The 22,047-nt window shown below is 54.2% G+C and overlaps 1 protein-coding gene across 1 annotated transcript; it reads right to left on the bottom strand.

Moving 5' to 3' along the window:
* Positions 1-14,972: 14,972 nt before the first annotated feature.
* On the bottom strand, positions 14,973-20,807 carry WFIKKN2 (WAP, follistatin/kazal, immunoglobulin, kunitz and netrin domain containing 2). The gene is made up of 2 exons (XM_045836935.1): positions 20,100-20,807; positions 14,973-17,459 (listed from the first exon to the last, which is right to left on the bottom strand). Exons 1-2 carry the CDS (start codon positions 20,301-20,303, stop codon positions 15,939-15,941), a joined length of 1,725 nt encoding a protein of 574 aa, XP_045692891.1. The 5' UTR covers positions 20,304-20,807; the 3' UTR covers positions 14,973-15,938.
* Between the last annotated feature and the right edge of the window lie 1,240 nt (positions 20,808-22,047).

Raw genomic sequence — 22,047 nt, forward strand, 5'->3', positions numbered from 1 at the left:
CATGACTTGCAGAATCTTCACCAGACAGTTAATGGGAAGAGTCCAACAGAAGGCGCCCAGCCATGCTCAGAAGTCGTGGTAATTTGAGAGAGATACTTTATATCTCTGGTGAGGCCATCAGCTATAATCACAGACTGTCTGGAAGTTTTTTGCAGATCATTAACAATGCTCTAATTTTGTTGATTTTCTTAATTGTATAAATTACGTCTCTCATTTATAACCACAGGATGACTCCCTCAGACTACGGACTATAAATTTAGTGGCTCTGTCACTTCCAAGTAAAATGATAAACATTTGACTTTTTTTTAAGATTTTATTTTTAGAGGGCAAGGGAAAGAAAAAGAGAGGGAGAGAAACATCAATGTGTGGTTGCCTCTCACACGCCCCCTAATGGGGACCTGGCTGGCAACCCGGGCATGTGCTCTGACTGGGAATCGAACTGGCAACCCTTTGGTTCCCAGCCTATGCTCCATCCACTGAGCTACACCAGCCAGGGCTGGTTTAAGTTACTTTACTTTTTTTAAGTATATTTTATTGATTGTGTTATAGTTGTCCCATTTTCTCCCCTTCACTCCCCTTTGCCCAGCACACCCCCTCCCACCCACATTCCCCCCTTTAGTTCATGTCCATGGGTTGTACATATAAGTTCTTTGGCTTCTACATTTCCTATACTATTCTTAACCTCCCCCTGTCTATTTTCTACCTACCATCTATGCTACTTATTCTCTGTAATTTTTCCCCCTCTCTCCCCCTCCCACTCCCCTGTTGATAACCCTCCATGTGATCTCCTTTGGTTCTGTTCCTGTTCTAGTTGTTTGCTTAGTTTGCTCTTGTTTTTGTTTTAGGTGTGGTTGTTAATAATTGTGAGTTTGCTGTCCTTTTACTGTTCATTTTTTTATCTTTTTGTTAGATAAGTCCTTTTAACATTTCATATAATAAGGGCTTGCTGATAAGGGCTTAAGTTAAAGGCTTAACTTGACCTTATCTGAGAAGCACTTTATCTGCCCTCCCATTCTAAATGAAAGCTTTGCTGGATAGAGCAATCTTGGATGTAGGTCCTTGCCTTTCATGACTTGGAATACTTCTTTCCAGCCCCTTCTTGCCTGTAAGGTCTCTTTTGAGAAATCAGCCGACAGTCTTATGGGAATTCCTTTGTAGGTAACTGTCTTCTTTTCACTTGCTGCTTCTAGGATTCTCTTGTTAATTTTAATCTTGGCTAATGTAATTATGATGTGCCTTGGTGTGTTCCTCCTTGGGTCCAACTTCTTTGGGACTCTCTGAGCTTCCTGGACTTCCTGGAAGTCTATTTCCTTTGCCAGATTTGGGAACTTCTTTATTATTTGTTCAAATAACTTTTCCACTTGTTGTTCTTCCTCTTCCCCTTCTGGTACCCCTATAATTCAGATGTTGGAACGTTTAAAGATGTCCTGGAGGTTCCTAAGCCTCTCCTCATGTTTTTGAACTCTTGTTTCTTCATTCTTTTCTGGTTGGATGTTTCTTTCTTCCTTCTGGTCCACACTGTTGATTTGAGTCACAGTTTCCCTCCCATCACTATTGGTTCCCTGTACATTTTCCTTCATTTCACTTAGCATTGCCTTCAATTTTTCAACTAATTTGCAGCCAAATTCAACCAATTCTGTGAGCATCCTGATCACCAGTGCTTTGAACTATGCATCTGATAAGTTGGCTATCTCTTCGTGGCTTAGTTGTATTTTTCTGGAGCTTTGATCTGTTCTTTTGTTTGGGCCGGGTTTTTCTTGTCTTTCCACACCTGTTAAGTATGAGGGGTGGAGCCTTAGGTACTCACCAGGGCGGGGCAACCCACGTGGCTGGGTTGTGACCCTATATGTGGGGCAGTGGTCCGGGAGGGAACAATGACGCTTCCTCCGCTCTCTGCCGGATTTCAGTCACTTCCCCCGCTTCCTACAAGCAAACTGGGCCCTTCTGATGCTGATTCCCTGGTGGGTGGGTTTGTGTACGTCCTGGGACCCTGTTGGTCTCTCCAACGAACTCTCCTGTGAGGCTGGGAGTCTCTCCCAGCACCTCAACCCCCACAGGTGTTTTCAATCAGTGGTTTGAGGCTTTATTTCCCAGACCTGAGGCCTTGGGTTGTGTAGTCCGTCCTGCTCCCCAGTTGTTCCTCCCAGTTTATCTGCACAGGAATGTGGGACCGCCCAGTACACAATCCGCCGCCTCACCTGGTCAGCCCACTGCTGCCTTGCCCGCCCCAGTCCTCTTGCCACAAGTCCTCTCTGCCCAGCTGCCCATCTCCTACCAGTCTGGATGAATGTTTCTTCTTTAACTCCTTGATTGTCGGACTTCCATACAGTTCAGTTTTTTGGTTTTAAATTGTTGTTGTCCTTCTTTTGGTTGTGCGAGGAGGCACAATGTGTCTATCTGTGCCTCCATCTTGGCTGGAAGTCTGGTTCAAGTTACTTTAAAAAGCTATATTAAGGCATACCTTTGTAATATATGATTTCTATATGTATAGATGTTGTGCTAAATGGTCTCCTTGCTTTTATTTTAAAACATTAAGAAAATCAAACGACCTCTTATTTTAAACTGGTTCTGAAAGCCTTTCTTGAAGAAATCACAGTATATTTTAGTTTAAAATAAAAACTCACATTTTAGAAGCACAAGCCATCAGGGATGAACTTACATTCCCTTTAAAGTTGCTATTAATTTTGAACACATTTAAACTGTACAGTAACTAGAAAAACCCATTTTAAAAATTGTTCAGAAGAATTTCTGGAGTTTATGGATTAAATCTAGTTATATTAAATGCCTACTATTTAGATTTTGGGTTAGTTAGCATTTAATTGGACCAAATATTAATGAACCCTTAGTTGGGCTTTTGGAGGTTTAGATTGGGCTAAAAATCTTCTCATTAATGGTATTTGACTTGTAAATAATAAATTGCTACTAACCATTTCTCAATATTTGAGTTTTAAGATTTATCTTGTATTTCTTTTTTTTTAAAAGATTTATATTTTAGAAGACTTACTTTATACACATAATCTGTGAGTGGAGCTTTGAGATCACCTCACTATCGGGCAAACCTTAGAAGAAAACTTTTAACCAGGAGGCAGCTTGTGCCCAGAGGCTATTTGAAATTATGGGTCTACTTTCTTCCTTATGCCTGTTAAGTCATTCAACTGAGATGGCTCAGTCTCTTGGTCTGCAAATGGGTCCAGTGATGCCAATGTACTTCTTCAGGAACTCACCACCTTGCTCTGCAGAGTTGTCACTGAATTAATGGACCCTATTTCAGGGCTTACAGTATTCAGAAGGCAGGAAGTCCAGAACTCTGCCCATGTTTGCTGCCCAGTGAATTCAGAAAAGCTAATGATGACTGTAACTGTATCATGTCAACATTTTGTTGTCCAGTCTATTATTTGCACCAATGGAATTCAGTAAAAATTCTACAGCAGTATCCTAAAAGCTATTCTATTTGCGTTTCGGGAATATTGCTGAGTTTGGAATTCTAGTTTGGAGGCACTGGTAGGGAAACCCGTGTTTCAGCATTCTTTTTCAGACAATCACATTTATTTAAACCCCGTGTCCAAGTCGATGCTCCTTTTGGGAGCAGCCAAAAATGTTTGCTGAAAATGCCTCTGCTGTTGTGAAAAGTATTGAAATGGTGGTGATTCCTATTTAAATAAAGCTGGCTCAGGAATAGGAGTAGTTAAAATGCAGCTGCGGTGGGAGATATGTCACGCGGATGATGGTGCTAGCTTTATTTTCGTGCAGGTAGAAGGGAAGAGAAGGTTTGCTTTAGAGAAGGGAAAACATTGAGGACTTGGGAGGAAAAACACATTTCGTCTGGCACCGTGAGTGCTTTACTTCACTGATAAAACATGACCAGTGTACAGAACGGAGAACAGGTGTGAAATATTTTTAGACAAACCTTGGCGTATATTGTAGGTCGCATTCCTCCTCTCTATACACTTCACCAGTGTTTCAAAAATCATTGTGGAAAAACCGCATTTATAAAACAAGTTAGACATTGCTTTTATGTTGTTGTTTTGGGTTTTTTTTTATACTGAATGTTAAAATCAAACATAAACTTCCTTCCCAGCCATCAGGTCGCAGCTATTTTTACACGCTGGTTCTCTGCATGCCCTTCTACAACACTTGAGTTCTGGCCTCTTGCTCCCATAGTGCCGCGGGGGGCTGTGGGGTTATGCGGCTCGGCCCCCTGCGGAGCCTGAAGACTGTGCCCCTAAAGCAGATTCAAATTTAAAACAATTCTTTATTCCTTTCAGCTAGAAAGGCATGTGACAGGCACAGGCTTGACGTCAGTCCGGCTTGGTTCCTAGCAAACAGGCACAAATTGATGACTTCTGGATACCTGAAGGGAACACCCAATACTCCCATCAGTGTGGTTTAAGAAAAGGAGTCGTTGGACCCTCCAAACATTGGCCATTTTAGTCCGGTGTCCAGATGGCCTATGCCATAGGTTGGGTGGTTCTAGGCACAGGCCTTTTTCTGTTTTTTGTTTTGTTTTGTTTTTTTAAAAATATTTTATTTATTTATTTTTAGAGAGGGAAAGGAGAGAAGGAGGGAGGGAGGGAAAGAGAGAGAAAGAAAGAGAGAGATCAATGTGCGGTTGCTGGGAGCTGGGGCCTGCAACCCAGGCATGTGCCCTGACTAGGAATCGAACCTGCGACACTTTGGTTCACAGCCTGCGCTCAATCCACTGAGCTACACCAGCCAGGGGTGCCTTTTTCTGTTTTGAGCTAAACGGAGGCACTCCTTTCAGAGGGCTTTTCTTTGCCACCCCTCCCCCACCCATGAAGTCATTTCTAGGAAGGATGAAAGTTGGACTTGGCTTGTTTTGTAATGAGCGTGTCGATCCTCTGGTTATCCAGGTCTCCCTACAACCCTCCGAGCTCTTCCCCAAAAAGAACTCCCCTTGTTTTATAAACCACCCAGCTTTCTAACGTCCGGCAGAGCCCCGGTCACCTACTCTCTGCCCACTCTACTGCCAGGAAACCCGTGGGGATCGCCAAAGTGTGCCGACCCAATGCCTCAGGTAGCTGCAAGCCCCGGGAAGCCTTTCTAGTCACGCAGGCACCACCAGAGGCCCTTTACCTAAAGACTCAGGGAGCAGCCCAGGTATCACACGGGCTCTACACGGTTTCACCTGGGGAAATTTCACCTTTCTGAATTTTATGTAAGATTGTAGGAAAGGAAGGAAACCTTTTCTCTGTAATTAGGAAAAAAAGGTTTTTTTGGAAGGAGACTCTTGTTCATCATCTGGACCACAAAAGTTAAAAGAACTGTTTCGGTTCTGTGTACAAGGGGTCCAGGGAGGCAGGCCAGGCCTCCTCTCCCCCAGAGCCGCTGCCGGAGGACAGGGGTCGGACCCCAGGTGGAAAGGGGGCTGGGGTGTGTCTCCTCCCTCTGCCCTTCCTCTGCGGTCGGGGAAAGGAACCGTAAAGGAGGGGGCCTCTGTATACACTGCCTTGGGGGGCTTGTCCTGGGGATCAGTTCCCCTTGGCGGAGGCTTGGCAGAAACGCTGAGACCTGGGACAAGTCCGCCTGCTCCAGGCACGCCACGCTTTCCTGATGACCCCGTGTTTTCTTCCGGACTTTGAAGGCGGGCAGGGAGCTGCGCCCAGGCCTTGCGTGCGGCCTGTTTGCATGACCGTGATTTTTATATTATCACAAAGTCTTAGGGAAGCCAGAAGCCATAACCAACCTCCGAAGCACAATAATAACACTTACGTAGTATTTACTATGTGCCAGATATTGTTCTAAACACATATTTTAACTCACTTAAATTTCCTAAGGACCTTCTAAGGTTGTGCTATTTTTTCTCACTTACAGATAAAGAAATGGATGCAGAGAGCTCCTGACAGAGTTACAGCCAACAGATCCAGGGTTGGAACTGTGGGATTCTGTTTCCAAAGTCCATGGTCCTTAACGGTTCATAGCCGGCTCCTTTGGGTGACCTCAGTAGGAAGGCTTTATAAAAGAACCACACCTATCCTGGCTGGTGTGGCTCAGGGGACTGAGTTCAGGCCTGCGAATCGAAAGGCTGCCAGTTCGATTCCCATCAGGGCACATGCCTGGGTGGCAGGCCAGGTCCCCAGTTGGGGGCGTGTAAGGGAGAGACAACCAATCGATGTATCTCTCACACATAGCTGTTTCTCTCCCTCTCTTTCTCCCTCCCTTCCCCTCTGTCTAAAAATAAATAAGCCCTGGCTGGCGTAGCTCAGTGGATTGAGCACGGGCTGCGAACCAAAGTGTCGCAGTTTCGATTCCCAGTCAGGGTACATGCCTGGGTTGCAGGCCACGGCCCCCAGCAACTGCACATTGATGTTTCTCTCTCTCTCTCTTTTTCCCTCCCTTCCCTCTCTAAAAATAAATAAATAAAATCTTAAAAAAATAAATAAGTAAAATCTTTATTTAAAAAAAAGAAGAGCCACACTTGATTGTTTAGGAGAAGTTATGTAAAATGCATTTTGTGCCAACTTTCTCTCCCCTGAATACCCAGCATGGTCCTGTAAACAGTTATTCACTCAACAAACCCAAACTCATTTTAATATCAGGCACAAGTAGGGAACAGACACTTGTTGCAAAAACAGGGTGGAATAGGATATAAGAGCTTGAGGGCCACATGCTTGTTTTATTTACCCACATCATTGCTGCTGCCTGGGCACTCAGGTTCTTTGACAAGAACTTCACGTACCTGAACTCTCAGCAAGAGCGATGTTGACTCGCAGCTGCTCTGGGGTCAGATTCTATGCAGGTCCCTAGTGAGATACCATTTAAAACAAGCCGTGGCCCTGGCTGGTGTGGCTCAGTGGATCAAGCACCAGCCTGCGAACCAAAGGGTCTCCGGTTTGATTCCCAGTCAAGGGCACATGCCTGGATTGTGGGCCAGGTCCCCAGTAAGGGATGCGAGAGAGGCAACCACACATTGATATTTCTCTCCTTTCTCCCTCCCTTCCCCTCCCCACTTCCCCTCTAGAAATAAATAAATAAAATCTTAAAAAAAAAAACAAAAAACAAGCCCTATATTCATTCACTCAACGAGTTTAGTGAGCAACTACTGGGTTAGGAACTGGTGGTGATACACATAAACCTTTGGGGCCTTTCAAGGAGCTTACATTCTAGCAAAAGATAACACACAGGACCCAGCAACCATACACAAGAGAGGGAGGAGGTGTGAGTGGAAAGCAAGGAGATCAGGCCCTTCTGAGATCTAGATGGGGGAGGAGTTATCAAGTCATGAAGAGTGGGTCACTGGGGGAAGCACAGCCCCTCAAATCCCCAGCCCCAGTGGAGGAGAAACTTGGTCCTCCTTCTTTTTCTTTATCTGCCACTCGCACAGTGGGGAGGGTGCAGGCTGCTCACCCCTGAGGGAAAGGCAGAGGGGAGGCTGCTCACCCCAGGGGAGGGGGGCGGGAAGGCAGAGGAATCAGAATGAGAAGCTCTGGTGCTGGCCCGTCACTCCCAGGAGAAGCTGCCTTTGCCTTTGGCCTTTTTTTTCACCCTCCCCCCCCGCCCATTGTTCCAAGATTTATACAGACACGTGGTGAGAGAGGTGGTTTAGAAATTTTTCATGTATCTAACCCAGGGGTTGGATGGAGAGGTCAGATGAGAAGGCCAAGGTGGTAGTGACGGAGACACACTCTAATTCCCTCTTTCAAGACGGAGTTTCAGTGAATGCTTGTCCTAGACACCTCCTCAGGCTAGAAGCTCCCTCTAGGGGTCATCTCATTTGTTTTCCTGCCTTTAGACATACAACTTTTTCTCTTTTTAATTATCAGGGTTCGCGGCAGGTAGCACCCTTTCAGAAGCTGGTGTTGGTGGGATGTGTGTGTTCACAGCACAAACCCAGACACCCCCAGCTCACTCTCACCTGTCCCTACCATCCCTCCCCCCACACTCTATTCCTGGCCAAGCGAACACGTCTTTTCAGATTCAACTGTTCCATTTTCCAGTTTGGTGTTTTGGATGCTGAAAATGTCTTTCCATTCTGAGCATAAATCAAAAAGTGAGGCTTTGGAGGGAACTCTAAGCCAGAAATTAACAGCCCCAAATAACTCTCCCCCTGGGACACTTCCCTTGGGCCTTCCCTGGGCTCCCCTAAGGTTCCTTTGTGGCCAAGCACGATGTCACCCACTGGAAATGCGGCCACAAGCCAGCCAAGCCCCTTCACAGGACCTGGGACCGTTCAGAGGACACCACCGCTCCGTACGATGCACGGGTCTTGCTTTGAAAATGAAAACACCAGCATCTGATCTGTCTCACCTCAACTTCACCCGCAGGGAAGGTGTCTAGGCTCCTCGATCCCCTCTAGAGACTCCTTGGGAACTGCTAAGAATGAAGTAAGAGTACTCTATCATAGTACAGGGGCTTCATCAAGCCTCCAGATAAAATGATATGCAGTAACCCTGTAGAAGGAAGAATAGGGGATTGGGGGGTCAGACTTTGAATTGCATCCCAAGCTCACCTTTGAATGGGGATGCCCCGTTAAAGCCTTTTAGCCTCCGAAAAACCCTACTTGTCCTGGTTAGCGCGAGGACTATAGAAGACAGATAAAGCACTGAGCACAGTCCTCTTCCCCCTATGCGATAACTGGAACTCTCTCTACATTTCTGAGAGGGGCCCTGGATTCTGTCTCTGTCTCTGCCTATCTCTCTATCTCTGCCTGTGGCTTAGACAGAAGGACATGACCTCAGCATGCTTAGGGAAGGTCGGCCGGCCCAAAACATGTCCTTTCATGAGAATCCTGGGCAGTAAAATTTGCCCAGGAGTAGGGAGGAAGCAGAAGTGAGAGAAAGCCATGCTTCGCAGCTCCCCACTCTGCGGTGGCGGGGAGCATACCTGCGGGTAGCGTACCTGCAGGTAGCGTACCTGTGGTTCAACGCATGAGCTTGAGAGCCCGAGACAGGGGCCTGGGCTGGGTTTCCTGCTCCACCAAGGACTTGGGCAAATTTTTCAATCTCTCTGAGCCTGTGTTGTTATCTCTAAAGTAGAGAGAATATCAAATGGAGGTGCATCACACACACCTCACAGGGTTGTCAGGATTTAATGAACACCTGTTGGCGCTGCCAGCTATTAGTAATGGACATGATTAACCCTGCCACCTGGGCACCTCATGGGTAAAGGGCACCCGCCTCCCAGGAGGCCCGAGGTGGGGGGCGGGTCCTCATCTGTGCAGGTCTCCCCGAAGTTGCATTCCGCTTCTCCTCTCAGCAGGGCCCCGGGGGAAACTGTTGGTTGCCATGACTGTGAGCGTTGCTTTGAGTCTGAGCTATCGGCCACACTGGGACCCTGAGGCTGCTCCCCCTTTGTTCTGTCACCCCCTGAGGTCCATGGACCTGAGGACTGGTGCTTGAAATAAGGGGCCACTGGGAGCCGAGCTCTGGGCCCTGAGGTATTGGAGCCAGAACAAAAGGTGGAGAAATGCTCTGACGGCCTCTGTGGGGGTCCCAGAGGTCGCCCATCTCCACCCCGTGGCTACCCTTTGTCTCTGCCTGCTGGTCGCCAACTGTGCTCTCCCTGGCTCCCCTCTCCCTCTCCCCTCCAGGTAACATCATCCAGGACTCCTCCTTCGTCAGCCAAGGAGATCGCATCTGTTCTCATTTGCTGGCTGAGGACATCTTTGGGGAGATGGTCCTCTTTTTGTCTCCTGGTTCTTATTCTAACCATGCACAGGAGCACACAACATTCATCATCCCCAAGAAACCAGAGCGACCAGGCCCAGGACTATGGTACTGTTATTATTCCACTTTACAGATGAAGACACTGAGGCACAGAGGGGTTAGCTCACCCAAAGTCACACAGAGAGCCAGTATTTGAGCCCGAGCCCTGGTAGCCTAATGCAAGGGCCCATGCTCTTTCCCGGCCCTGACCCTTCCTCACTGCCCCCCACCCTGGGAACCAAGGGGATCTGGGAACCCTACAGCTTAAAATATCTGGTGCCTCTTTTTAAACGCTTATACAATTCAGTCATGGCAGCAATGACCATAAAATAATTCTTAGGCCTTAAACGTCAACATGTGGTTGCCACTTGCACACCCCCTACTGGGGACCTGGCCCGCAACCCAGGCATGCACCCTGCCTGGGAATTGAACCAGCAACCCTTTGCTTCACAGAGCAGCACGCAGTCCACTGAGGCACACCAGCCAGGGCACTCTCGCTCTTCCGACACTGTGCTTCTCTCCTGCTGAGGGTCCTTGCCAGGCCCCCTCTCTGCTTCCTGGCCATGCACACAGAAGACAAAACAGTCACCACCCTTTGACAGAACTGAATGCGTCCCTCACACCAAGACAGAAAACGTGTGATCAAGACGGACCCCTTGTCACCCTGTCAGGCCTCTGGCAGAATCCTCAAGACTTGAAAAGGGCAAAAAGCACCCAAGCACCCCACCTCACCCCAACAGACATGCTCCGGGCAGGTCCGTCAGGGCTGGGTCTTGTTCTGTCCTCAGCTGAGCAGGTGGAGGGAGGTCAGGGAGCGGCTGGCGACCCGACGCACAGTGTTGTGCCCCGCGGTGATTTGGGATGGGGACACGGAGACTCCAGCCTGACCCTGACATTGAAGTGCTGTGGGGCTCAGGAACCAAAGAGGCAGGAAGGAGAGGGCTGGTCGGCCTGTCTACCTGTCCACCCGACCCGCTCCCACAGGGGACGGCTGGCTGGAGAGTTACTCTTTCTCCCTCCTGACACAGCCTGACAGGAGTGTCACTTGACCTCAGGGCACATTCCAGAATGAGGCCACCGCCAAAAATAGGGCCCAGGAGCCCTGTCACCTATCCTGCCTATATTAATCACACATTCCTCAAGCAGGAGGAAGGCTTCAGACTCCTTGGGGAGGTGGGAGGAGAAGGAGGAGCTGCAACCAGGAAATGGAGCTGGGGAACAGCAGGGAAGACCCCAGAGAAGCCCCTGCCCAGCCTTGTGGCCGGGCAGCGGGCCCGTGGCCCAGGACCCTTCAGTGAGGCCGCCAGGAGTTCTGTGAGCCTCAGGGCCCACGCACCTCCTGGAGTCCCTAAGCAGCGGTGCTGGCTGGAGGTCCGCGCAGACGCAGAGGGAGGCCAGGACTTGTAGAAGAGTATCTGTAGAGCCTCAGCAACAGGGGCAGCTTCCCCGAGGAGCTGAGTCTTGAAGGATGAGTAAGCATAAGGCTGATGTCTCGCCCAGGAATCTAGGCCATGACTGCGTATGTGTGCGATAGAAACACCAGGTCACATGGCAAGGTCGTCAGATAGCCCCGAGGCACTGTGTGTGTGGCTAGTAGGAGGCAGGCACGTTGGAGGACTTTGGGGTCCCAATGGGATTCCGTGCTGCCCAGCCCAGTGTGTGTGTGTGTATGTGTGTGTGTGTGTGTGTGAGAGAGAGAGAGAGAGAGACGCTGGGAGAAGAGTGTAACAGGAGCATTAAGAAGTCTGAAGTCAGACTCCCGAGGTTCAAATCTCGGCTCTGCCATTCAGCAGCTGGGTGATCTTGGGCAAGTGTCTTATCCCCTGGCCTCAGTTTCCCCACCTACAAAATAGCATCCTGTCTCATCCACTCATGCTGCCGATGACGAGACACGATGTCCAGTGCCCATCACATAGTCAGTGCCCCTCAGTGTTGATGCTGTAACGGGACAGTTGGACACGGTGTTCTCCCAGCCCAGGGAAATCACCATGTGGCTCTGTATTTATTCTGTCCCTTCCCTCATAGTTTCCGCCCCTGGTCCCTGCTCTCTGGCCCCACTGTCCAGGGGGTGACATCAGACTATGGAGCAGCTGGCCAGACAATGGAGCAAAGTGTCCTAGGAGGCTGGAGAGGCAGAGGGTGGAAAAAGCCAAGCCATCCTGCCCAGGGGCTTTGGGGCTGGTCTGGAGACAGCGGTGCCAGACCAGGCCGCTGAAGAGGCAAACAGAGAGGGCCTGGGCTGGGCGGTGGCGGGGTGCAGGTGGGAGGACATCAGATGCAAGGAAGGGAGAAATAGGTGTCCAGTGTAGACAGGAAAGAAAACAGGTGAGTCTGGCCTTGGACCTGAAGGAGGGCTCAGTCCCCACAGGTCCTGGGGTCCAGGCTGGGGCAAATCTCCCAGACTGGTGGGAGGGGCTCCCCAGGGTGCCTGACAACCAGGCCCTGGGAATCCAGCTCAGTGTTGGGAACTGCTCTGCCTGGATTCAGAAGCTGTAATCCCCCCATGGCTAAGGCTGAGTGAGTAACCTTGGACCATAAGCCACTAAGGAGACAAAGCTTATCTTCCTAGCAGGGGTGCTGCTTCTGCTCCCTTTACTTCACCCTGCCTAGCCCCCAATGCTTGATCAGTTAGCCAATGATGGGTAAGATTCCCAAAGGGGGAAACAACCTAAGACAGGCACAATCACATGGGAGGTCTCAGGGAAGAACTTGGGGGGCTATAGCAAAAGAGGGTGATGGACCCTCACCTTCCGGCTTTGACATAGCCCAAGTCCTCATTCTGTCTTCAAGAAGTTTCCTAATCTCTTGGCTGCCTTACTTATCCTGCCTGATTTAAAGCCTGAAACAATGCCAGTAGTGGGTGCAGCCCTGTGTTGGAAAGGGCGGGTTCCCCTGAGTGATCAGGCCTAAGAAAGAATACATAAAATCCTGTGAAACCTGCTTTGTTTAGAATGCTCTCAATTAAATGATAAGGGTCCAAGCAAGAAGTGAGTTTGTTCCTCAAATTTTTGTAACTTTTTAACTAACAGACCCTGACTCAGAATAGACCCTCAGAGTTCTTTGTATGTAATCTATTGTTTGATCCTTCCTGCCTGACAATGACTGATGAACTTTACCTGTGTTCCTCTGCAAATGAACCCAATAAAAGCCCATTGAGAAAAAGGCTCTTGGCCTTTTCCTGTGAGAGATCGGCCACCTTTCCTCCCCAAGCAGATCATGTCTTGGTAGACTTATTCTCATCTGTGGCAGCCGGGTGGGGGGGGGCTGCAGGCAGAGCCCCCCCAAAGCTCTGTTTTACCCAGCACCTGCTAGATGCCAGTCATCATGTCAGGCCTCGCCAGCAGAGGACAGAGACCCAGGCTTAGTGTCAGGAACAGAAAAATCAGTGCCATGTAGTGGGTCCAAAATAGTAATAGAGTCTAAAGCACTCATTCCCTAAAAGCCCATATTTTCTGAACCCCAAATCAGCCTGTGTGGGGTGATCAGTCTGGGTGTGCTCTGTGAGCAACCGAGTAAGACAGCTGAAGCTGTGTGGTCACTGAACCGGAGGAACCTGAGGCCCAGAAGGACAAGGAGGGGATGCTTTAGATCCTGGGGGTCTGCTCTTGGCCAGGAGCTGTAGAGGGCCCAGGGGCAGCCATCTGGGCAGGCTCTGTTTCCTAGGCTTTCCCAGTGGACAAGGTTGAAGGGGTCGGTCGAGCTCTGCAAGTCTCTATAAAGAGCTCTTACTACCCTCTCTTTTGTGGACGAGGAAACTGAGGCTCAGGGAGGCAGAGAATAAGTATTGGAGCACAGATTCAGACCAGGGGGGCCTGACTCCACAGGTTGGGCTTTCTCACTCTGCCCGGCTGAGGTTGGAGTGTGGCGGGGACCCCAGGTGTGGGGCCATTGGTGGACAGTGAACTGGTGACAGGGAGCCCTGAGATCAGACTCCCCTGAACCCCACTTCTGCCCCGGGGAGCCACAGGCTCAGACCCCACAGCTGTGCAAGTGTGGAGAAGAGTGGAGGTGACAGGTGCTGGCATGATGACATTTACCATCTCAGGCTCTAAACGATGTGCTACTTATCGGGGCACCTCGGCCTAGAAGCATGTACAACAGAACGTCTCCAAGCCTCTGAGGGTAAGCGAGGACTTGAGTCCCCCCCTCCCTTGTCCTCAGTACCTAAGCTTTATGCTCAGCATTTTCCCAAAGGCAATGATAAGTTCCCGTTCCTCTGGGCTCCCTGCTCTCTCAGGAAGAAGCTTACCTTCTCTCCCATGGCCCCTCCTCATTGCAGGGAATTATTCTAACGAGGGTTGGGCTGGGCTGGACTAGGGCTGGAGTCCTCTTCACGGCTGTGGCCTGGGAGACCCAGGGATGTGGACGGGGGACAGGAGTCTCCTATGCCTAGCTGGTTCTCAGCCTCAGGGACAGGCAAGCTGTGTGGCGGGCCGTGGCTGTGCGGGCTCCTGAACACACCTCCAGGGCGAGGGAGTAGCCACAAGCAGCCGAGACCGAAGGTGCTGCTATCCCCCATCCTAGAAACCGAGCCACATCAGGGCTTTGGGACCAGGCTTCCCCCAGAGGTCCCCTGGGGAGTCACAGCTGGGTAGTCTGCCCCACGTCTGTTCGCTCCACCTGCCTCCCGTCTACCAGGCCGTCACGATGGGGCGAAGGACTGCGGTACAAGGCCTGAGGCCCACACCTCCCTGCCTCTGTGATCTTCAGAACGTCACCTGGCCCCAGTGCCTAAGTCACAGAGCCCCGCGGCGAAGGAGCCCCGGAGCTGCACAGCGGGCTGAGCAGGAGCAGTGTCCCTCCATGACCCAGATGTGGTCCTGTCAGCCAGACTTCCCTCCTGCACCGTCACCAAAGCCTACGACACCACCCACTCCCCCCCACCCCCGCACACACACATACACATTAGCTCAAATGAATCACACAAGAAGGCCTGTTGATACTATTAGCTTTTAATTGGTATCTTCCTCCCTACGTCTGAGGAAGAAACAAGGACGCCCCACAATGACCTTCAGTTTGGGAGGGGCACAGGCAGAATGAAGGGCTGAGGAGGGACTAGAGGGCAGCGGCAGAGCCGACAGTGGGTTTTCCTGAATCCTCTGTCTAGTGGTGGGTGGCTGGAGCTGCACCGGAAGTCCAAGAAGAAAAAATCAGCCACTGGCTGCCACATCCCCAAACCTGCCATCCCAGGCCCGAGGCCGCCACCAGATGGGAGCATCGAGCAGCTTCCCTTCCCTTCCCTTCCCTTCCCTTCCCTTCCCCGGCCTGCCTCCCCTCCTCCCTCCCTTCTCATTCCATCCCCAGCCCCCTCCCGGCCTGCTTGTCCTCTTCCTTTCATTCTCTTCCTACCAAAACAGATCCTGGGGCTTCTATCCGCTTCGTGTCCGAGGAAGCCAGTGACAGATGGGAGCATACGGACTGTTGAATGGGACCATGTGATGGAGGGGAGGGACACCCGGGGTCTGCCGCCGGGGGCCCCTGGTCTGGACTGGGAGCTGGGCAGTGGCTGACAGCGCCCTGTGGGCCCCGCACCTGGTTCCCGGTAAATGGCCAGAACATGTATGTTGAGTTGGACCGAACAGAACTGAATTAACAAATCCACAAGCAACAAGCCGATCCATAAAGCCAAGGAGACACGAGACACCTGTATCTTGCTGGTGGCCTCAGATACCGCAGGGCAACTCGATCGAAGCACAGCCTGACCACCCACCACCCAAGGGCACCTGCCCAGACACCCCCACTCAGCGCCACTTGGGTGCTGGGCAGACCACGCCCCCTGCTTCCCCCTTCCCATGACTCCCTACAGGAAGTGGTCCCTGCTCAGGGCTGTCTAGGGGGCTGTGGGGAATTCGCCCCCTGAGTCCCTGGGCCCTCCTTTCTCTGCCCACCACGCCTTTTGCAAACCAGTTCATTCCATGGCTCCCGTGACCACCATGAGCCTCCTCTCTAGATCCCTGGTGGGAGGCTGGCTGGCGGTAGGGTGGCTGGGAGAGCCGGGGGCAGGGGTGGCTGGCAAGGAGAGGATAACAGCGCCCAAGCGGCTTGGTCGTCAGGGATAATTGACAAGTGTTTACTGACCTCTTTTGTCTCCCTCAGCTAAAGAAGAGATGAACCCCTTACTGAGCCCAAAGAAGAGACGTTGATCTAAGACCCTCTGATGGATATTCCTCTGCTGGCCCAAGACTGTCGAATGTGACCTAGCCCAGTTCTCGGAGAGGCGTCAGGGTGGGTGGGTAGGTGGGAGAGGGCCAGGGAGGGGCCAGGGGAGGGGGGGCTTCAGTGTGAGCCCAGGAACTCCTTGAGGACCTCGCAGGTCTTCTTGTGCATGACCTCACGCAGCTTCCTGACTCGCCTGGTGCTGGACGCCCCCACGAAGCTCTCAGGCCGCAGCATGGCCATGCCGCCGTCGACCTCCCCCATGATGATGAGCGGCGTCTCGCCCACCGTCACGTTGGGGCAGGGGCAGGTCCAGTCCACGTGGAGCAGAGTGACCTCCAGCGGCTCCCGGCCCAGGAACTTGAGGCCCATCTTCTCATCCTTCAGGACCTCGTCCACGGTCACCAGGGCACGGCCCGAGTCGGGCTCCTCCGTCAGCTCCGAGACTCTGCCCAAGATGACAAAGTCGCTGCGACAGAAGCTGGTCACGAGCTTCTGCCTCGGCTTGCAGGCCTGGCAGCGCTGGCTGCCCCAGGGAAAGGGGCAGGACTCCTCGCAGGCCTCTCGGCTCTCAAAGTTGTTCCCGTTGCCCTCGCAGCCGCCGTAGACGAAGGACTGGCACTGGCCCGCCTGGATGTTGTAGGCCCAGCGCGGCGCGTAGGCCTTGCAGGGCCCCTGCAGGGCGGGCAGGCTGCACACGGCCAGCGGCCCGCTCATGCAGGCCAGCATGCAGGCCTCATAAGTCTCGAAGTGGTTGCGGTTGCGGTGGCAATGGCCAAAGGTGAAGGTGAGGCAGTTGTTGGCTTGGGCATCAAAGTGCCAGCGGGTCTGCTCCTCGCCGCAGTCCTCACTGTCGGGGGGCTTCAGGCACTCGGCAGCAGGGAAAGCCGTGCTGTTGGGGCTGCTGTCCACGGTGGCCGCAGCCAGCCCGCCCCTGACCACCGACAGCGGGAAGTCGGCGCGCAGGACGCCGGCAGCATTCCGGGCCGTGCAGGTGTAGATGCCAGCGTCCTGGAGCTGGGCGTTGTAAATGACCAGCTGGGCGATGTTGGTGACCACCACGTTGCCGCGCACGTGGTTGGGTTTCATGACCACGTTCTCTCGGTCCTCCAGCTGCTTCTCCCAAGTGATGTCGGGCCGGGGCCGGCCCACCACCTCACAGAGGAAACTCACTGTCTCCCCCACCCTAACCGACTGGTGCACAGGGTGGGTGAGCAGAGCCGGGGCCGCCATGTCCAGCCCGGGGGTCTCCGGGGAAGCCGTGGTGGGATGCACGGTGGTCTCCGGCGGCGAGGGGCTGGTGTTGGGCCAGGTGAAGTGGTAGCGGCAGGTGACCACGACCAGGGTGATGCCCTTGGAGCAGGCCTCGGCATCCATGTAGCAGCGGTTGTAGTAGGTGAGGCCGTCGGAGGCGCAGGTGAAGCTGGGCTCCTTCTCACAGCGATCCTTGCACTTACACACGGGCTGGCCGTCCCAGATGTCACACTCGGAGCCCTGCTGCAGGCACATGAAGTGGTCGCACGTGGCCTCCTTGGGCATGCCCACCGGGCCCTTCTTTCCTTTCACGTCCATGTAGCGGGCTGCCACACAGCTCCTGGTCCCACACACGTTGGGGCAGCACTTCTCGTAGGTCTCACACTCCTGCAGAGAGCCAAATCGAGAGGCCTGAGCAAAGGGAAGGAAGAGGACGCCAGCTTCCCCCGCCCTACTGCATAGTGTGTGTGGAAGGGAACTGATACATGCTCATCTATCATGAGCAAAATGTTTCGATAATAACAGCTAACCTGTACAGAGCACCTACGATTTATTTGCCAGGCCCTCTCCTAAGAACGTTTACATTGGTCAACTTATTTAATGCTCATCACAAGCCTCTGAGGTGGATCCACCATCATCCTCACTTCCCGGATGGTGGTAACTGAGGCACAGAGAGGTTAGGTAACTTGCCCAGGGTCACACAGCTGGCGGTGTGGGAAGAGGCCGGCCACATCCCTCCCAGAGGGGGACTGTTCTTGCTACAATATTACAACTGAGAATGCAGAGCCTCGGAGAGCTGACGCCAGGTGCCCGGGGCTGGGATGTGGTCGCAAAGGGCTACGAGCTCCAGGTGGATGGAAGTCTAAAAGGAGGGTTTTTTCTTCTACGTCACACAGGTCACGTAGTGCCCAGAGATGAGGTCCATGTAGGAACCAATGCTTTTTTGTGTTTTCCCCGTCGGGGTGAGGATGCCCTGGCTGAACTGAAGAGGCCGCAGCAAATGCTGAGAAGGAAAAGTGGGGCACTGCGGGGACAGACGTTTGAGGTTGTCCCCGGATACTTTGGAAGCAGCCGCTCCCGTGAGGGCCCACACCCGGTCAAGGCTGAGAGGAAGGGCAGGTGCGACAGGCCCAGGGCGCCAGGCCCGACACCCGGGGCTGCGCCAGATCCTGGCGCCCAGTTCCGGGGGGCGGGGGGGGGGTGGCATTTCCCAGGGAAATCAACAAGGGAAAAATCCCCTGGGGTGGCAAAGGTTCAGCAAGGCCGTCGGAGGACTTACAAGGCTCTAATTCCCTCAGATTCTCCCGCGAGCCACGTCAGGCATTAGTTTAATTCCTCGAAATGAGCAGCGTGCTTGGGGCCGACACAAACAGGGCCTTCACGTGGTGTTCTCTATGACAACCCCCGCGCCCACTGGGCTGGCGGGCACCGCTCCTAATCCCCCTGGTGGGGGCTCTGCACGTTGCTCCCCACTAGGGCTGGCCTCTTGCAGGCCCCACGTTCCTTTCAGCCCCTGACATTCCACATCAGCTGAGAGGGGGAGAGAGCCCCCACCCCGCCCTGAGGAGCCGGCCCTCCCGACTTGTTTACTGTTTTCCGCTCTCGGCTCAGAATGGGGACTTTGTTTTGCAGCCCTCGCTTGGCATCGGCTTGTAGGCCTCCCCAGGGGAGGCTTTGCACAGGGGTGGGCAGATCCCAGAGCTGGGGTCTGAGGGAGAAAGCCGGGGTGAGGGACTGAGTGCAGCAGGGGACCGGGGAGCAGACGGGAGAGCCTGCTCCCCTGCCAGACGGCCATGCAGACCCTAGGAGACTCTGGCCCTGGAAGCTCTCAGGACTCAGAGGCCCGTGACAGTCTGGGTTGTCTGGGTCTTCGGGGACCATCGGGAGGGCATTTTGGGCACTAGAAACCCTCAAGGGGATCCTTAGAACAGTTTTCCGTGAGGGCCCAGAACGTGCCCACAGGCTGTCTGAGTCTCCGGCCCCACACAGGTGTCCTCCTCCCAAGGCTCACAGGCTCGGCTGGTGTCTCACTCTCGGCCCCCAGGCCCCACCTGACCCGTCAGGTGAAACAGGCTTCCCCGCAAATGAGCAAATGAAGTCGACTGACTGCGCAGCCTCAGCGAGAGAGATGGGGACGCTCTGCCATCCCTCCCCACTCCTTATCGTCCTGTGCACCTCCCCCCCCCCACCCCCGCCCATCACTGCTCCCTGGCAGCCTGAGGACTGCCCCCGGGCACTGGGAGGCAGAGGCCACTCTCTCCAGGGGGACCCCATGCTCTCCTGCAGGTTCCGTGAGTTCGGCAGAGGGAGCACCAGGGTCTCTCTGGTTCCCCCGTGATGCCCGGCTCGGAGCCCCAGGAGCTGTCCAGGCTGGCAGGAAGTGCCTCTGCCCAGGCAGGCTCTGGACTGCTGGAGAAAGTGGCAGGAATGGCCCCTGGACCCAGGAGCTGGAGGAGAGAATCACCACGGGGCCGGCCCGCCCCGTTTGCTGTTCTGATGAGCGTGGAAGGGGCACGGAGAACTCTGGCAGGTCGAAACCCCGTCTGCTCCCCTGCCAGGGACACCGCAGAGCCCACGCGGAGCCATTCCTGTCCACCCTCGAGTCAGCCTGGCCTGCTCCCAGTGTCGGGGCCCGAACGCCTTGGGGGGTGGCCTGGAGGCTGGCGGCAGCCACAGCTTTGTTGCCAGCCCGGTGTGGGTTCCTAGCCCGGCCCTGGCTGTGGGGCCTCGAGCTGCTCCCTGCACCGCCCTGAAGGCCTCCTCTCACCTGTCCGCGGGCTGGCCCAGGGCAACCCGAAGCGCACAGGAGACCGGGCATGCAGGGCTTCTCCATCCCTGATGAACCTGAACCCCCCATCTCCTCTTCTGGGCCTCAGCGTTAGACAGACATGACACCCTGTTTACCTCCGTGTGGCCTGGGGCCTGAGGGACTTCACGGTCCTGCGCTCTGTGCCCACCCCACGGATCCCACTCTCCCTCGCTCACACCCTCGTGCGGTCCGTCTCCGGCTTCTAGCTCCCCACTCACCTGGTCCGTCTCACACTCCCGCTTGCAGGTGCTCTGGGCATCCACCCAGAGGTTGGGGTTCATGTCGTTGGGGCAGATGCCAGCGTGGGAGTAGCGGACGGGTGGCAGTGCCAGGCCTCTCGGGGGCACCTTGAGCAGAAGCAGCAGCAGCACTGCCACCTGCCCCCAACGGGACCGGAACGGGTGGCATCCCCGGGCCCCCATGGTGCGGTCTGCAGCGGCCAGAGATCTCCCCTGCAGCGCTGCCAGGGGCTGGGGCCCACGAGGGCCTCCTCCTCCTCCGGGGGTGCGGACACCTGCCCTCACCGCCCCGCCGGCGGGCCTCCTTGCTGCTGGTAGGGCCGCGGCCGCCTCCACCGAGTCAGCGGAGCCCGCTGGGCTGTGCGGCTTCAGAGAAAAGAACGGTTTTGCAAGGAGATCCCCTCTCCTGAGTGTGCGGGGAGAGGAGCCCCAGCAGGGGCCCGGCCTGGATTTGTACCCTGGGCACCACCCGAGTGGGAGCGAGCTAACCTGGTGCCTGTCACAGGCAGGCTGCTGGCTCCTCTGTCCCGTGGCCGATCACAGACTTGTTGCAGAAGGGGAAAAAAAAAAAAAAGCTGGAAGCAGTTTAGGCGGCGTATCTGGCACGGTGGGACACCTGCTTGTTTTTGACTCCAGGAGGCCTTTAACCCCTTCAAGGGCCAGAAATGGCATGTGCTTTGGGGGAGCTGGCTCCGGGACACGCAGGCTCACTGTAAGGCAGCGGTTTGTTTCCCTTTCCCCAACCTCCCCCGCCGGCCCCCTCCTCCCCTCGGCCACCTCTGAAGAACACACACTCGCTTGTTACGAGGAGGGACCTGCTGCCGCAGGGTTAGCATCGCCAGGCCCGATAGTGCATTAGAGAGCAAATGACGTGGAAAAACAACAAGTTCACGGCCATGGCAGGGCGGGCCTGAGCAGCAGCCGGCCGTGAGGTGTAAGCCGACTCCCACCCCAGCACCGGGTCCCTCGGTGAGGGGGGTGGTGCGCACCGTCAGCTCCCTATCCCTCGGTCCCGGGCAGCTCGTGTCTCAAGTTCCAACTTCGGTGCATTTCCCCCAAATCATTCCAGACGCACATACCAGATACGCTCCGGCTCCCCGGCTGCCGGGACGGATCACATTCCTCGCTCCTCCACGGACACGCTCGTGGCTCCAAGAAACCCTACGCGTGTCTCGGGAGGGCGCTGGGCAGCCGAGCTGCCGGGGCTGCAGCTCGATGGCTGCATTCAGTGAGCTCCTTGGGGGCACCAGGCACTTTCCAGTTTTCCCGTTTCCCCCTTGACAAGGGAGAAGGCTGGGGGCTGGAGAGAGCGAGGGACTTGCCCAAGGTCACCCACAGGAGTCAGTGACAGCAGCACTAACTGCTAGCATTCACTGGGCTCTCCGCACGTGGCCTCTCACTCAGTCCTCACGACACGCTGTCTCTTCATTTTCAAGTTGAGGAAAGGACGCACAGAGAAGCTAAACAGCTCACCGGGGTTGCACAGCTGAGTGCCTCCACCATGAATATGGGAAATGGGGACCCCAGCTTGCGGGCTTGGGGTGGGGGGCGGGGAGGGACCTCTGGAAACCACACCTCTCGCCCCCCATGGTCAGAACTGCTGTCAAGGCACCCCCCCAACTCTGCTTCTTACAGGCCGGAGGAGCCGTTTGAGAAGCTCCAGGGGCTGCATCTGTGGAGGGGGCTGGGAGACGAGCCAGAAGCTGCTGGGGGTGGAGGCGGCGTTTCCCCTGCTTGGCAGGAAACAGCTTGGATCTAAAGTGCCACCGTAAAGGGGACAGGCTGAGTGTTCTTGACTGGGTCACTTGATCCCCGGGGGATGAGGGATGTGGAGGCAGATCCCCAGAAGAGAGAGGCACGTTTTCAACGTCAAACTGGAAAGGATTTGGAGAGCAGTATCTGAGCTGCTGTGTCTCAGGATGGGGGC

Source organism: Phyllostomus hastatus, unplaced genomic scaffold (genome assembly GCF_019186645.2).
Source record: "Phyllostomus hastatus isolate PE091 unplaced genomic scaffold, TTU_PhHast_1.1 phas_contig_210, whole genome shotgun sequence".
In the NCBI taxonomy this organism is placed as follows: domain Eukaryota; kingdom Metazoa; phylum Chordata; class Mammalia; order Chiroptera; family Phyllostomidae; genus Phyllostomus; species Phyllostomus hastatus.

Coding starts and splice junctions, on each gene's coding strand:
- WFIKKN2 (XM_045836935.1), bottom strand. CDS start 20,303: ATGGGGGCCCGGGGATGCCACCCGTTCCGGTCCCGTTGGGGGCAGGTG. Junction 17,460..20,099: donor GGGAGTGTGAGACGGACCAG/GTGAGTGGGGAG, acceptor GGCTCTCTGCAG/GAGTGTGAGACCTACGAGAA.